Source organism: Marmota monax, unplaced genomic scaffold (genome assembly GCF_021218885.2).
Source record: "Marmota monax isolate L192 unplaced genomic scaffold, Marmota_monax_Labrador192_F-V1.1 WCK01_AAM20220418_F8-fsc00047, whole genome shotgun sequence".
Classification (NCBI taxonomy): Eukaryota; Metazoa; Chordata; class Mammalia; order Rodentia; family Sciuridae; genus Marmota; species Marmota monax.
The window spans coordinates 1,462,117-1,478,286 of record NW_026692072.1 but is presented as its reverse complement, the minus strand read 5'-3'; the positions used below and the strand labels follow the sequence as shown (position 1 = coordinate 1,478,286).

Genomic DNA, 16,170 nt, shown 5'->3' with positions numbered 1-16,170 from the left:
TACAACTGGGGGCCTTGGAGATCCTTGTCCCTCACTTCTCTCTCCTCTGGTGCAGCCTGTGACTCCTACTGGACTTCAGTCCCCCCTGAATACTGGACCAAGCGCCACGTCTGGGAATGGCTCCAGTTCTGCTGTGACCAGTACAAGTTGGACGCCAACTGCATCTCCTTCTGCCACTTCAACATTAGTGGCCTGCAGCTGTGCAGCATGACACAGGAGGAGTTTGTGGAGGCCGCTGGCATCTGTGGGGAGTACCTGTACTTCATCCTCCAGAACATCCGCACACAAGGTCAGGTCAGGGTCAGAGTGCTTGGGGTGGGACCAGATGCCCTCTAGGGTCCTTCCCTTCCATGGGCCTTGCAATGCAAAAGTTAGCTGGAACTCTCAGACAAAAACTCTCAATAAACAGAAGCTACGTTTGGGAACTTCAAGTAAAAGGGAGTAAGTTATGAGAAAGCAAGTTGAGCATACTTTTAGAAAGAAAAGCTAAAAACGCATTGCAGGATTGCCCAGGAATCAGACCAATGTTCATGAAGATATGAAACTACTTGGGGTAGACAAAAAGATATTTCTGCTTTATCTCACATTAGTCATAAGGGGAAAATATCAAATAGACCCTTTTCTGTTTGAAGAGGAATCCAAATATTTGGCATTTCATTTTTATCACCTTTCTGATGGTCATGCACTGAATGGCCAGAAGGTGGCGCCATTAACAGGATTTGACTTGAACATCCTCTGAGAGCAGGATGTTGCTGAGAACTGTTTTTTTCAAACGTGAAAGGTTTTTTGAAAACATCTAATTCTGTGTAGCAATGTCGTAGATAATGGAACTGCTGTCCTGAGTAGTTAAGCGACCTCCCCAAAGTCGCACAGCAAACATGGCTGATTCACTGCACAGCCTTGATCTCCAGTCTCTTTACTGGGAGGATGATACACACCTCCAACGGGCTTCCTGAGAGGATTTAGTGAAATACCACCTGGCACAGCACACGAGGAAGCCAGTGCAGTAGATGGAGCTATCTTCACCATCTTTCATATCACCAAGAGGCAGAGATTTTAACAGCAAAGGAAGACCACCTCAGCTCAATTTTAACAAAGCTCCTTCTATGAGTTGGCACCTTCTCTTGGAAAGGCTACATCAGGAGGCACAGGAGGAAGGAAGGTCCCATCTCTGGAGATGATCAAACAGTCAAGCCCCTATTGAAGGAGGTGCTTTGTCAAGGATTCCTATTTCCACAGAAAGACCACACCAGACCTTCCAGCTCTGATTCTTTGGTCTTTATTTGCTCCTCTCCAACGCAAGGGCAAGAGGGCAGGAAAGCCAAGGAGGGCCAACTGGACCCTTGTGAGCCTGTGCCCTGAGCTGGGACCGTGGCCTGTATTAGAGTGTGCATTCCCTGACAGGGGACAAGCATCTCTGGGAGAAGTTGTTCAGGGCTCCACTCAGGATCTCCTGAGGGAACCGCCTTGCATGAGAATCCCAGGACCATGGAGAGGAGCATACTTCATCCTGGAAGAAACAGCAGCCTGGCACTGCCAGTTTGGCCAAATGCCAAGTGTGTCCAGGCACCAAACTGTCCCTGGGCTGGGGCCATCTATCATTAACACCTCCTATCTCTGGCAATTGTTATATCCAAAAATACCTATTTCTGGTCCCATTAGCTCAGGGATCTGGGCGAGATGGATGAACTAAAAGCTGATTGCTTTTTAATAAGTCATTGGTAGCTTATTTTTTTCTAAGGGACCCATGGTGACATGTAAGGCATTCTCCAGGCCAGGAGGGCTTCTCATGGAGCAGTAGAAATCTATTCCACCAACCTGCTCCTTTCTAAAGTCCCTCCTCCAGTGTTTCTCCAGAAGGTCTGTGTACATATGTATTGTGACCAAAGTTTACACAGTCCCAATTGTCCCAGGACATTGTTCTCATCTATTGTCCTGAAATAATTATTATTAGTGATGCCTTTCATTCTCAAAAGCATTTCCATTTGGACAATAAATTTGAGGTCATTATTTATTTTATGCTTTGTGTTACCACCATAAATTAGGGAATAGGACAGATGAGGGAGTTTGGGACAGGAGAGGAGCTAGAAGGGGAGGTCTAGGGCCCAGAGAACCACAGTAGGATTTAAGGACCCAGAACCATGAGGGTGTGGTCACTGGAAGGAGAGGTCAGTGGGAAAGACGGAAGGCAAGAAAGCAAGTTGAGCATATTTTTAGAAAGAAAAGAAAAGCTTAAAAACACATTGCAAGGACTGCCCAGAACCAGACCAATAACAACCATATAACACAGGATGTTTGTTGAGAGCCACAGCCGAAGGGGCCCCAGCAAACTTCCAGCTGCCAGCAAACTTCCAGCTGCCGGCTGATGATTGGCTCACAGCAGCCCCAGCAACATCTAGCTGATTGGCTCCTCGGCCCCAGCAACATCTAGCTGATTGGCTCCTCTGCATTGATGCTCATTGGGCTGTTTCCCTGCCCTTTCAGACCGCGGAGCTGCTCATTGGGGGACTTTTTTGGCTCCGCCCACGTGACCCAGCCAATCGGCCTCAAGAGCAGGAGGATAGGGAGGTGGAGAGAAGCTGGTGGGGGAGAGAGAGGCTTGTGGAAAGCCGGTGGTGGCAGTTGAGGCTCTGAGGGTTTTTCCTGAGAGGCTATTTTGTTTGGCGTGTGTGGTTCTAAAAATAAAGTTAGTTTCTTTTGACAAGTGGCTCCTGATTGTGCCCAGCCAGACTGCGGCAGATGTTCATGAAGACGTGTGGGAGAAGATGAGTCCTGTCCATCCCCCATTCTATTCTGGTCTGTGCTTTGGGTGGAGTCATCTGAGGGGCCATGGCTAACCAAAACAAATGAGGACACGGCACCAGGAAAGAACAACCACATACGTGCCCTGTTCCCCATCTCCTCCGTGAATAGAAAACAGAGTCAGGAAGCAGTCAGTCCTCGTGTTGGGCACCAACTTGAAAATGTGATCTGAAACTCCCAACTCAAGCCCAGCCCACCCCAGGCTGCAGAGTAGGGAAGCAAGGCCCTGGTCTTCCAAATCCTGGGTGAACTTGGCACTCAGGTCGGGTTTTATGCCCCTTTTGGCCTCTTGTGCCCATGCTCCCCTTTGATCACCACTTTTAATCTCAGGGGATTATAATACCGCATCAGAGGTCATAGACACAGAACCAAAGGGGAGCTGAGTGGGTGCTTTGTTTCAGGTCACCATTGACAACAACCAGTGACCCCAGACACCACCTGACTGGCAAGGCCACATGGGGTTCAGTGGTCCCGACCCGCTCAGAGCCCAGCCCTCTGAGTCCCCAGCCCGGGCTCCCTCCCAGTGCCCACTCAGAAGGTCCACAGAGCCTGCTGGGACGCTTGGCTCTAGTTGCTCCTTCCAAGTGACCTTGAGAAGGAGATTGTTACCTCTGAGAGGTGGCTTCAGGGTGTTCTATAAGGACCAGATGGTCCCGGAGCTTCCTTCTGAAATATATCACCCTCCGAGGGAGCTGTTTCTCCCCTCCCCGCAACACGTCCTCTCCTGCAAACCCGGACTGAATGGTATGGTTTCTGTGTTTCTTTTTCTTTCCCAGGTTACTCCTTTTTCAATGACACTGAAGAGACCAAGGCCACCATCAAAGACTGTAAGTAATCAAGCTCAAGCTGCCCAGGGCTATGCCATGGCTGGGTGGGGGCACGTGGGCTTGATGGGGCTAGAAGGTTGGTGACTGAAACAAGCCAAGACCTGGAGAAGAGAGTGGGAAGGGGCGTGGCGGGGAGAGCGAGGATGTGGCTCTTGGGGCCACGGCTCAGGTCTGCGGAGTATCCATCCTCCCTGAGACTTTGTCTCCCTGTCTAAGAATGTCAGGACCCTGTGGGGTTGTGGTGAGTTCGACAAAAGTGCCAGGTATGTGCCAGCAGTGTGGATGCTCCAAAAACTGGTATCCATTAGCTGACATGCTAATGATCACTCAGCGTTAGAGGCCTCGTGTCAGTACCATTTCAAAACAACCTGAGCTCACCAAGTAGGTTGAATTCCTAATTATGAGATAATGAAGGATCTCAGAGGGTCTCACTCATCCTGAAGATCAGCTCCCCATTTCACTTTTTCAGACAGAGAAGATTCTGGAAAGGGCACTTTTGGAGCTTCCGTATTTTAAAGATGATGATGATCATTGCCATGAGTTATTAAGTCTCACCACAAAGGTTCTGGCCCAGGGACCTGGAGGAGAGGTGGTTCTGGGGAAACTCCTTCTCCCCGTGGACTCCCGCTCAGTCACCTGCAAAGAGGGCCAGAGCCTTTGTGTGACTTCCAAGGCCCCTGAGAGGTGTGAGCCAGCTGGGCAACACACAGGGACCATTTCTTATGATTTATTTCTTCTTTCTCTAAGGTCCCTATCAGTTTGTTTAACTCCTGGTTAACGAGAATTTAGGGTAATTTTGTTGTTTGTTTCTTGGAGCTCTACCACAAGAATAGCCACATCCAGGAGCCATGCTGTGGCTTCAGCAGCCCTCCCCTTTCTCACTCTGCTCCACAGAACCTGCTCCCCTCCCAGGAGAGAGGAAAGAAAAGGTTACCAGGAATAAATGGCAAGTGTAGAGGCCCCGAGGTGGGACGAATCTTGATCCCTGAGAAACGATCCAAGAAGACCAGGGGTCTCGCATTAACTTGTCTAGGCTGGTAGTCACTCACCACATGTGGCTATCTAAATTAATTAAAACTAAATAATACCAAAATCCAGCTCCTTAGTAGCACTAGCCATATTGTAAGTGCTCAGTAGCCACAGGTGGCCGCCATATTGGATTGCTCAGATTTTACCATCACCGGGTTCTCTCAGACAGCGTTGGTAAAGCATTGAGCCTCACCAGCACCAGCAGCAGGAAGGAAAAGACCTGAGGCAGAGAGTAGGGCAGGGCACATTTATGGGAAGCAGAATTTGGTTCAATCTGAGCAGGTGGGCAAGCTGCTAAAGGGTTATAAGCATGGAAATGGTAAGATCCCACCTGCATTTTAAGATCCCTCAGCTACTGTGTCTGGGGCAGAAAGGAGTGTGGCCAGGAGGCCTCAGTCCAGGACATAAGTGGTGATGGCCCAGACCAGTGATGGGGAAGAGATGGAGAGAGGTTTCTGAAGGTAGAAGTGGTAGGCCAAGGGCTGGTGGTTAGCATCTCTGGAGCATACACTCATGGAGACAAGTCATCCTCTCCTGGCGGCTGCCTTCAGCTCTGCCTAGTGTGCTCCCGTCAGTACACATGATTTCTAGACTGACTCAGGGGTAAGGCATCGGATGAGCCCACCTGAACACCAGCTTCACAGTCTCACCATGGCCCAGACACCAAAGCCTTCCCAGGGACCTCTGAGGCCTAGGTCTGTACTTCCGCAGCCCTGATGACCCACAAAACAGAAGCCCTAAGGTATAGTTTGAAGGGTACAAGATAAGTATAAAGGCAACACTCTGGTAGCTTATACAGTGAGCCCCTTCCAGAAATCCAGGACATACGGCCACAGAACCTATAGCCCAGGTGGCATTTCATGGTCTCTCACAGCCAAGAAACGAGAGGCTGCCTTTCAATGTTGATGTGCCAACCAGAGACCAACTCAGTACCCACCAAAAGTGCCAAGGCCCAGCAAGCTATGAAACCATCAGGACTGGCCAAAGCGAAGCCCCCAGCCCCTCTTGGCTTTGTCTTTTCTCTCCACCTGCCCCCACCCACCCATGCTGCCCAAACACCCCCGGGGGCTCCATGTACCCAGGAGCAAGTCCTGCAGTCCCGGGTCCTCTGCTGGTACCTCCTTGCTCTGATCCTCGGGGCATCCCCACATCGTCCCAGCATGCAGTTCAGACCTCATGGCTGGACTGCTAGCACCATAGCCTGGGATGGGCTTGATCTGGAAACCCCACCCCACGCCTCAGGACCCCAGCCCAGCTCCTGGAGAACACTTGACTATGATTTCAGTCAACAAATGAGAGAAAACCCTTCGGCCACATTTTAAGTTTCCAGACTCAAGGTCACCAAGCCTCTCCAACTCACAGTCAGCTGAGAACCCCGGGCCATGCCTCCACTCACCCCACACCAGGGACACAGCTGAGATTAACCAGCTGCAAGGCAGAGAGACCTGCACCCCTAAACACCACTGGCATTTGCAGAGAAATCTAGAGGGTTCGGGTGCCACTGAAGACGCACCAGCAGGGCTTGATGTGAGAACCTACCTCAATGTCGACACCGCAGTAATGACGTCAGCCCCTCTGCTCCTGCCACCACCACCACAATTGACACATCAGCCAATTGAGGCCTGAATCTAGTCAACCCATGAGTAACTTCAGAGCCACCACCAAATCAGACAGAACAGGACGGCCTCTGGCCAGTCCAACCATCCCCTGACCCCCACCACTGGTACCATCCCACTTCACCAAGACCTGCATTGTCTTCATGCCATCAGGCCGAATGCCCTTCTTCCAAAACACCAGGCAAAATCATTCAAGTTAGAAGGGTGACTTTTTCCTTCTCGTTTTGCCATTCTGGATCTCAATGAAAGCTTATTTTCTATTCATAATTAGTAATGCACCTTTGCCTATCTTTACGGGTCCATTTGTTTTCTTTCTTTCTAAAAGTTGAAGTCAAAACAAAAGATAGGTCTGGGGATAGGAATAGACAGACATCGCAAGGGTCCCTGAGATGGAGTGAGAGTCAGGCAATTGCCCACGCTCAACAAATCCTAGTGGATAACTTGTCATTCAATTCTACTGAACCCCTACCATGAAAGATGTGATAAGGGAGGAGTTGTGAGCACCAGCTTTGGAATTCTCTGGGTTCACGTCTTGGCTTCACCATCTGGAGAAAATTCCTAAGACTCTGGGTTTCTAATGCCTTCTCAGTAAAATGAAAATCACAATAATATCACACAGGGTTGTTGCCGCGCCCAGTGAGATGCCATATGGGAAGCACTTAACTGGACTCAGCATTGAGTACATGATCCCTATGTATCAGCTGTTAGAGGAGACAGGAGGAGATGGGTTTTTATAGTGGCGTGGAACCATTGCAGGATGCCAGGGGACTCACAGGAGGATCTAACCCTGAGGGTAAGTTCAGGGAAGGCTTACTGAAGAGCTGGGAACTTAATCCAGCTGGATAAAATGGCAGAGTGGGGAGCCTGTGCAAAGGCCCTGAGGTAGAAGAAAGCCACACCCCACTGGGACCATCTGTCCCAAGAGAAGGGAAAAATTGGGGGAGAAGAGGTAAGGTTGAAGGCCTGAGTGGTATCAGCTTATGAAAGGTCTTTGTGACAGCCCTCATCCTGGGGACAACAGAGAACCCCTGCAGGACATTGCATTAGTGAGTGACATGACTCAATGTCCCTGAGACAAGTCAACCTGGGCAACAGTGTGTGCACAGGACACCACGCTTCCCTTCTCCTCCTTCAGTGCAGCATATTACTGGCCCACACAGTAGGCACAGTTAGGAGGGTGGAGCATAGAGGCTGCTCAGTGACACAGAGCATGACTATATATACCCAGCAGTGTGCCAGGTGCTGATGGGGCACATCTGGAAAGACGACTCTCTGCTCCCCCATGGGCACAGACAGACAGTGGCCTCCATAAATAAATGCATAAAATAATATACTCAGATGGTTAATAAAGGGAAGCAGTCATGGAACGCTGCCTGGGGTACCTGCATGTGACTGCACCATGAGGAGTCAGAGAAGGGCCCCTGGGAAGGTGATTTTGAGCCAAGATTGTGTGAACCTGCAGATATCCAAGGAAAGAGCACTCCAGGCATGGGGAAGAGCAAGTGCAAAGGCCCTGGGGATGAATGTGTCTGCAGGTTTGAGGAGGAGTCAGAGGTGAGAGTGACTACAGCAAAGAGAACTGGAGAAGCAGCAGAGGATATGGGTCAGGAGAGACCAGACCTGGTGCTGCCATACACTATGGTGGGACGGCGTGTGTCCAGGTGTCTCCGACTGTCGCTCACAGCATAGCTTATACATAATGTAACCCAATGTCGACACCGCGCTTCCTCCCTTCATAAGCGCCGGTCAATGTGCCCCTTCCAATGTGTCCTCCACAGAGAGCCAGAGAGATCTCCTTAAAACGTGGACCTTCGCTTTCCACTTTGGTATCAAATCCCAAACCTCCCTGTGGCCTCCAAGCAAGTCCCCGCATGGCCTGCTGGCCACCGGCTACCCCGGCACCGTGGCTCCCGCCCTCCCCTGGCACAGGGCACCTGGCTCCCACCACACTGGCTCTGCACCCACTGCTCCCTCCACGGGGCCTCCTCCACCTACTCATGCTGATCCTGCTCATTAGCATAAATTTAGTCTCCTTCTCATGACGTGGGTGCGCCCCATCCTCGCCTCTCAAGTCCTTCACTACATTTAAAGCATCAGGCAATCCGTCTGCTTTGCCTGGCCAAGGAGTCCTTCCGTCCACACGAGTGGGGGCCTTGCCTGCTCTGTTCACTCTTATATTCCTGCACTGAGCCCAGAACCCCCAGTGTGGCAGGTCCCCGGGATCCAGCGCAAACACTGTTCAAAGGCATCTGCTTTGCATTTGGCCTCTTTGTCCCTTACCTGGGCTGAGAGCCCTCAGGTGGTCGGTGAGCATCTGCTCCTGGGTGTGACCCAAGGGCTCAGTGCTGCCTCTGTCCTTCTCCTTCAGATGCTGATTCCAACTGCTTGAAAACAAGTGGCATCAAAAGCCAAGAGTGTCACAGTCACAGTCGAACAAGTAAGTACAAAGACCCCGGTTTTCCATTTCTAACGTCCTCAGACCATCACGGGATTTGCCTGAATGAGCTCTGAAACTGAACTTCTGAGTGGGACCCGTTACTCCCCAAGGAAGGCAGAGCCACGGCTGATGGCTTTCGTTCATATCAGAATCAGGGTTGTCTCTTCTCCCTTGGAAAAGCAATTTTAAGAACTGAAGTGAGGAAGCAAGGACAGTTTCTAACCAGTTCGTATTTCTGAATGAGGAGTTTGTTTTCCGGGTCCACCCTCTGGCTTCTCTTGGAAGTACTCAGGGGAAGTACTCCCAGCATTAAGAGAACCACCCAGAAGCCCGGGAGGCTGAGGCAGAAATCGCAAGTTCAGAGCCAACCTCAGCAACTCAGCAAGGAAGGCCCTCAGCAATTTAGTGACACCCTGTCTCTAAATAAAATATAAAAAGTGCTGGGGATGTGACTCAGCGGTGAAGCGCCCCTGGGTTCAATCCCTGGTACCAAAAAAAAGGGGGGGGGGGCGGTGGCGAGAGGGAGAGAGCCACCCATGCAGAGTCAGGCAATCTTTCCGAGGGAGGTGTGGTCCCAACCACTTACCGTGAATTGAGTCATTACATAGTCTCACCTCTGGATGAGACATGGATGCTCTTATTCCACTTTACAGATAAGGTAAGTAGACAGATGGCAGTTACAGAGCTTGGAAGCGGGCAGCTTCCGGACCCAAACCCAAGTACCCAGTCTCAACTGCACTACCATGGGCAAGAGAAATGCCGACTTTTGTGAACAACAAAATTGCAGGTTTCTGCAGGCGACAGAATCATAGCACAACCACACCGTCTGCCAGAAAGGAGACCCTGGTGGTTTCATTCCATGAGAATAGAACATCTGTGAGCCACAGCGCTGCCGGTCAATGTAAATTTGATGTCTCTCTGTGTTTTGCTTCTGCTTAATTGGAAGACAGATGTTTCACAGTTCAGGAAGGTTTCAAATACAGCATTCATTCATTCCATAAGAAATTTCCCCAGAAAGCAGCAACTCTCAGGGGTTATTGAGAAGTTGTACAATTCTTCCTTTATTTTTTTTTTAATCATCTTTAATTGGGCACAGCGGCTCACAACTGTAATCCTAGCAACTCAGGAGGCTGAGGCTAGAGGTTGGGAAGTTGGAGACCAGCCTCAGCAACTTACCAAGGCCCTAAGCAATTTATCAAGACCCTGCCTCAAAATGAAAAATAAAAAGGGCTGGGGATGCAGCTCAGTGGTAAAGCATCCCTGGGTGGTTCAAAACAACAACCAAAAAAAACCCAACTTTTTTAAGTAACTAACTTTCCTCCCCTTCCCAAAAGGCCTCCAAAGTTCTCATCTCTGGGAATTTGTGCGAGACTTGCTGCTGTCTCCTGAAGAAAACTGTGGCATTCTGGAATGGGAAGACAGGGAACAAGGTATTTTTCGGGTTGTTAAATCAGAAGCCCTGGCAAAGATGTGGGGACAAAGGAAGAAAAACGACAGAATGACATACGAAAAGTTGAGCAGAGCTCTGAGGTAAGTTAATAGCATCGAATGCCACTGAGCCTTCAAAGACCAGTTATATAAAATGGCCGGCCATAGAAAATTGCCCTGTGTTTTTGCAGCTTTTATTTGATAATGGAAAGGTCATGAGACAAAACTCAGGTTCTTAGTTGCAGGTAGGATTGTGGTTTGTAAATTGACCTGCTGTCCTCCTCGTTCTTGGCAGAGTTCCCCGGGGATCACTCTGAATCCAGGCCATCTCTCTCACACACACACACACACACACACACGCACACACAATGTTTTGAACCGAGTATGGTAAAGGATGTCTGGGAAAGGTTTAAGTGTAAGCTGATAACAGGGTGTGAAAATACCAGAGTAACTGAAGACCAGCCTGTCACCGGAGAGGAATGAGGAGAGCGAGTGGATGTCCTGTTGTTTTCCTGGGGTACAAACCCTCTCTGGGTTTCTCTTGTGCTTTCTTTCACAGATACTACTATAAAACAGGGATTTTGGAGCGGGTTGACCGAAGGTTAGTGTACAAATTTGGAAAAAATGCACACGGGTGGCAAGAAGACAAACTATGATCTGCTCCGGGCATTAAGCTCATCGGATGGATTTCTCTTTTGAAACAATCAAGATTGCAATAGACATTTGAAAGTCTTTTTTTTTCTTTTTTAACCTGCAAATGTGCTGATGAAATTTCTCCACACCTCAGCTTACCCACTTGGGGTGTTGGCAGGAAGGGACGATGCCCTTTGGCGGTACCTTGTTCAAACACTATTTCCCTAATCAAGTGTCACAGAACCACAATAGCTAATGTCATTGGTGCTGCTCAGAGAGAAGGATCTAATTCTGCCATTTGAGACACACCCAATACTTCCATTCCAAAGCTTCCCGTGGTCTCCGGTGGTTAACTGTAGCAGCTCACAAAGGAAAAAAAAAAATGAAATCATGTTTAGTTCTTTAGCTTATAGTAGGAGAGAATGAGCTGTAAGACATACGTACTTTAGATTTTAAATCATTAAAGTCAAATTCTGCAGAAAAGTATCTGAACAAAAGAGTTAACCCATTAAGCTGGAACATAATTGGATTTAGCATAGGTTAGTCATAAATTGCTTAACCAGAGATCTTCTTGACCATTCAGCAAAACTCCATGGCCCACCTTCTGAAGTGACGACACTTCAAATTAGCCACAATATTCATTGAGATCATCCCCCCTCTCATCCTGACCAGTGGCTGGCATCAGATATGCAAAAAGTTAGTCAACAGACACTTGCATCAATTTCTAAATCATTGCTGTTTCTTGATTCAAGTGGTCAACTCAGTAAAATCATAGCTCATTGATTCTGTCTGTGGTCAAGACATTATTCAACCTTTATAGAGCTGGATATGTCCCAAAACGTGTAATGGCCAATTAAGTGGTCTCTTTTGTTTCATCTTCTTGCCTGGTATGTACTCAAGTACTAAAATATATTTCCTTGAAAAAAAATAGCAACAGTGAATTGACACCAATAAATGTTCACGAGTTAAAATCTGCACTGACATTTTCTCATCATTCACTGGTATGTCAGTCGTGACCTACAACTAAGTGGACTGCACCTAGGACTTCCACTTCACCACAACTGGAATCATCAAGCGACGAGGCACTGATCCATGACACAGGCTGCAGACCTCCACGTTCAGTTTAACTTCAAAAGGAACTTGTTCTAAAAAATGTGAATTACTGTAAGATAATCTATTTTTGGATTCATGTGTTTTCCAGGTGGATATAGTTTGTAAACAATGTGAATAAAATATTTAACGTATGTGACTGTCTGCATTGTTCGGTTCAGCAGAGGAGGTACATACAGCGAAGTATTGTCAACACCTCCGGACACAGTGCCCTCACCTGTCATTCCAGCTGCTCAGGAGACGGAGGCAAGAGGATCACACGTTCAAGGCCAGTCTAGGCAACTTAGCATGACCTTGTCTCAAAGTAAAAGATAAGAAGGTCTGGGGACAAAGTTCAGTGGTAGAGTGTCCCTGGGTTCAATCCCAAGCATCACCAAAAAAAAAAAAAAAAAAAAAAAAAAAAAAAGGTATCGAATTGACAACCTGTTAAAAACCCTGGTGATTTTTAAAGAGCCCCAAAAGATTCAAGAAATATATGGAATGATTCTACCCATCACCTTTAATATTATAAAAGAGAGGTCCACACACAAACGAGCTCATGCGCTAGCAGAGCAAACAGATGCATTTTTGTGATACACAGTGTGTGTTAAGTTGTTGATGATCTGAGGTTGTGTTTGATTTCTTATTGGTAATTGTCTTCTTTAGAAATCAGGAGATTTACATAAAAATCCAGATTTCTAGATTCTTTTCAGATATCAGATCTGGCAATACTAGTTTCTTAGTCATTTTTGGCCTGAATTTTCTGGAGCTAAGCTGAAGCTGCACCTACGGGCACAGAATCTGGTCACTTCCTACTGCCCTCTGTTTATAATGTCAGCTACCTTCCAGCTCTGCTCTGCCCTGTTGATTTTGGGCTCGGTTTAATTTTGCGTACATTCAGAATGCCTTTACATTTTGAGTTCAGGACCCCCGCCCCAGTCACCTGTCAAGGTAAGTGCTCTGTTAAATGACTGGAGCAAAGCCCAGGGTGAGGTTGAGAGAAGAGATGGTCCAGGAATTTGGAAGTTAGCTTGGAGCTTGCAAGCAAAGAGCTGGGCCAAGAGGCTCCAGGAAGGGCGGGCCCTGAGGTGGGCACAACAGGCAGAAGTGGGCAGGACCCTGGAGTAAGTGGTGGCTCCTTTCCCTCCTGCCCCAGCACATCAAGGGATCCAGAGAAAGCTTGACCTTTCTGCATCTCAAGCATGTATTTCACAAAACTGTTAAATCAGCATCCTCTGGATGAGCTTCATAAGGCTGCCCGAGACAAATGACCAAAGTTGGTGGCGTAAAACTAAAGCGGTGCATCCTTCACAGCTCTGAAAACGGCAAGTCTGGGATTGAGGCATTGCCAGAGCTGGGCTCCCTCCATATGCTCTTGGGGGCGGGGGGGCCTCCTTCCTCACCTCTTCCAGCTTCTGGGGGCGCCTGGTATTACTGGCCTTGTGGCTACCAAATTCCAAGGCACCACCATCTTCACATGGTCTGCTCCTCCTTCACCCCCTTGGTCTCTCAGAAGGACACCTATCCCTGGATTTAAGGCCCACCTGGATAATCCGGATCCCCTCATCTTGAGGTCTTTCATGACATCAAAGGTTCTTTTCCCAATATGGTCACATTCACGGGTTCTGGGAGCTAGGACATGGGTACATCATTGGGAGAAACATCATTCAACCTGCTACTTAAGCATGTAGCTTAATTCATTGCAGAATGGAAATATAAGGGATTGTGGAAAGTGCTACACTTTAACTTTAAACATTACTCTAAGTAAAAGTAGCCAGTCACACAAGACCACATGTAAACAGAATGTGGACCCCGTTTAAAAAGAAAGTGCAGAGTAGGCAAATCTGTAGAGAAGAGCTTAGATTTAGATGGCCCAGTGCTAGGGCCAAAGGGCAAATAAGGAATGACTGCTAACTGGTAAAGGGTTTCTTCAGAGTGTCATGGAAATGTTTAACATTGATTGTGGTGATGATTACAGGATTCTGTGACTACATTAAGAACCTTGATTTATACACTTGAAATGGGTAAATTTTATGGCATGTGAATTGTACCAGCCCACTGGTACTTGGCACTTGGTTGCTTCCACAGTTCAGCTACTGTGCATAATGCTGCTATGAACTTAAGTTTGAGTCCCTGCTTTCAGTTCTTTTGGGTATACATCTAGAAGTGGAATCATTGGATCACTGGAATTTAGCAGCAAGGGAATCATCAGTGGCCTGAATGAATGGAGTAGGTTCAAGAAAGGGCTGAAGATAGCAGGATGGCAAATACAGGTAACTCTTTCAAGATATTTCTCAGTAGAGGGGAGAAAAATAATAATAACAACAGAAGGCTCTGAGGTCAAGAGAGGGTTTGATGAGAATCTTAACAGCAGGTTTGTATGCTAGGAAGAATGATGAAGAGAGGGCAGAGGGGTGGGATCGGTGCACACATGGGGGCCCATCTGCAGTATGAGCAGAGCTCATCTGTCAAGGTGAAGGAAAAAGAGCACGGAGACATCAATGCCAGCAAGTCAGAGGCTTTGGCTGGAGGAAATAATAATGGAGTTATCTCACATTCTGATGAAGAACTGAGGGATGGGGTGGCTGGGGAGGCGAGAGAGACAGATTTCCAGGCAGTGCTGAGGGCCCCTTGAAGCCTGTGGTCAGATTCAAGAGCACCCAGCCAGCAGGGCTGTTTTGTTCTAGCCACAATCATCTTCTCCAATGCAAGAGCTGAACAGGTGAGAGGTGGGTTTTACCAAGGTAGGGTTTTAAAGCAGTATCATTATCAACTATATAAAATCTAAACAGACAGTAAAAAGGGACGACGAGCAAAAGGAGGGTGACAAACAGTGAAAAGGTGGCTTGGTTGGTGGACTGAAGGCTCCAGGAGTGCCCCAGAAGGATGGGAGGGGAAGCCCATTGCTCAGATATCCACCCACATATCGCCTTCATGGTAGGAGACACTTATTTCCTCACCCTCTGCCTTGGGGCTCAGCCATGCGACTCGCCTTGACCAATGAGATGTGAGTACACATGATAAGAACAGAGGTTTGGAAAGCACTTGTGCAGTTGGGACTGCATTCCTGCACTTCTGCCACCATGGTGAATCCCAGGAGGATGATACATGTGACACAGGGTGACAGAGGCATACCTGCCAAACCACCCGAGCTGAGCCCAGCCTACATACACCAATCCCTAGCCAACTGGGAACAGAGGTGATGTGTGATTGCTATTCTGAACCACTGAGTTATAAAGTGGTTTGTTACAAAGCAAAAGCTAACCAAGACAGTGTGCTCAGAAGGCCGGTTAGACAGATGTGGAGGTTAAAGTCAAATACAATGAGTGATCATCACAACCCTTGGGAAATAACAATTTTGGGCCCCATGGAGAGATGAGGGAATGAATACTCAGAAGAGAGAAGCCATTTGCCCCAGTCCCCACAGGTAGAAAATGGCAGAGCTGGAATTTGAACCTAGGTCTACCTGGTCCTTGGTCACAGTAAGTATTGCTTCTCACCCATTTCATCCTTCTTATAAACTCAGCCCAGAAGCTCTTAGGAGATTTCTCAACATCACTTAAGAGGAACATAATCAGAGAGTTAACCTTATCAGTATTTAACTTTGAAAATCACAATAAGAGGCTTCCAGAGCAAAATCGGAGACACTTTCAAGTGTCCCGTATTTACACACAGGAAACATGTTAGATACGTGTGGTTTTAATTACTTATTTTTAGATTACGAAAAAAATCTAAAACTAAGAACTCTATGTCTTGATGTATATAATCAATTTTCAAATAACCTCCCTCCTATTATTGAATGATATTTATTTGTATGGGCTTAACTTAAAGATCTAACACTAGACAGAGATGACAGTAGTGAAGCTGTGCTAACAATATCCACCATTTGGTGCAAATGGATGGATTTACTTTCTACATCTAGAAATAGAACAGTGTCAAAGCATACTTAAATGCAGGAGGAGTTTAGACAGGAGAGTTTGACAGTAGAGAAAGAAGTTTGTGCTAAAACCTGAGTTTGTATCTATCTACTAGTGGTATAATGCTTTTCTGAAGTCCAAATCTCAAGAAGCTCCTAAGTACAAACTGGTTTTGAAGATGAAAGGAATAGGGATTTTCAAGAAAAATGGGTTTCATTTAGTATTTAGAATTTACCTTTAAAATCTTCCATGTGATTTAGAAGCATAAGGCAAATGTGAGTTTAAAGAAAAGGATAACTAAGAGTTCTGTGCCCCTATTTTTTAAACCTATAAAAAGTAAGTGAGCTAACAAAAGCAAGAAATCTAAGTATGATTTCAAAAGTCAGAATATT

At 47.4% G+C, this 16,170-nt stretch overlaps 1 protein-coding gene across 5 annotated transcripts in view; it reads left to right on the top strand.

The window, feature by feature from the left end:
• The window catches only part of Elf5 (E74 like ETS transcription factor 5), a 37,765-nt gene extending 25,749 nt beyond the window's left edge, over nt 1–12,016 (top strand). For 4 of the 5 annotated variants that reach the window (XM_058583205.1, XM_046455904.2, XM_046455918.2 and 1 more), the window contains exons 3-7: nt 56–289; nt 3,579–3,629; nt 8,643–8,711; nt 10,046–10,241; nt 10,699–12,016. In XM_058583205.1, the coding sequence (XP_058439188.1) occupies nt 56–289; nt 3,579–3,629; nt 8,643–8,711; nt 10,046–10,241; nt 10,699–10,795 (647 nt within the window). In that variant the 3' untranslated portion in view covers nt 10,796–12,016. The remainder of the gene's footprint in view (nt 1–55; nt 290–3,578; nt 3,630–8,642; nt 8,712–10,045; nt 10,242–10,698) is intronic. The other variant, XM_058583208.1, reaches the window with a different exon arrangement.
• Nucleotides 12,017–16,170: the final 4,154 nt, after the last annotated feature.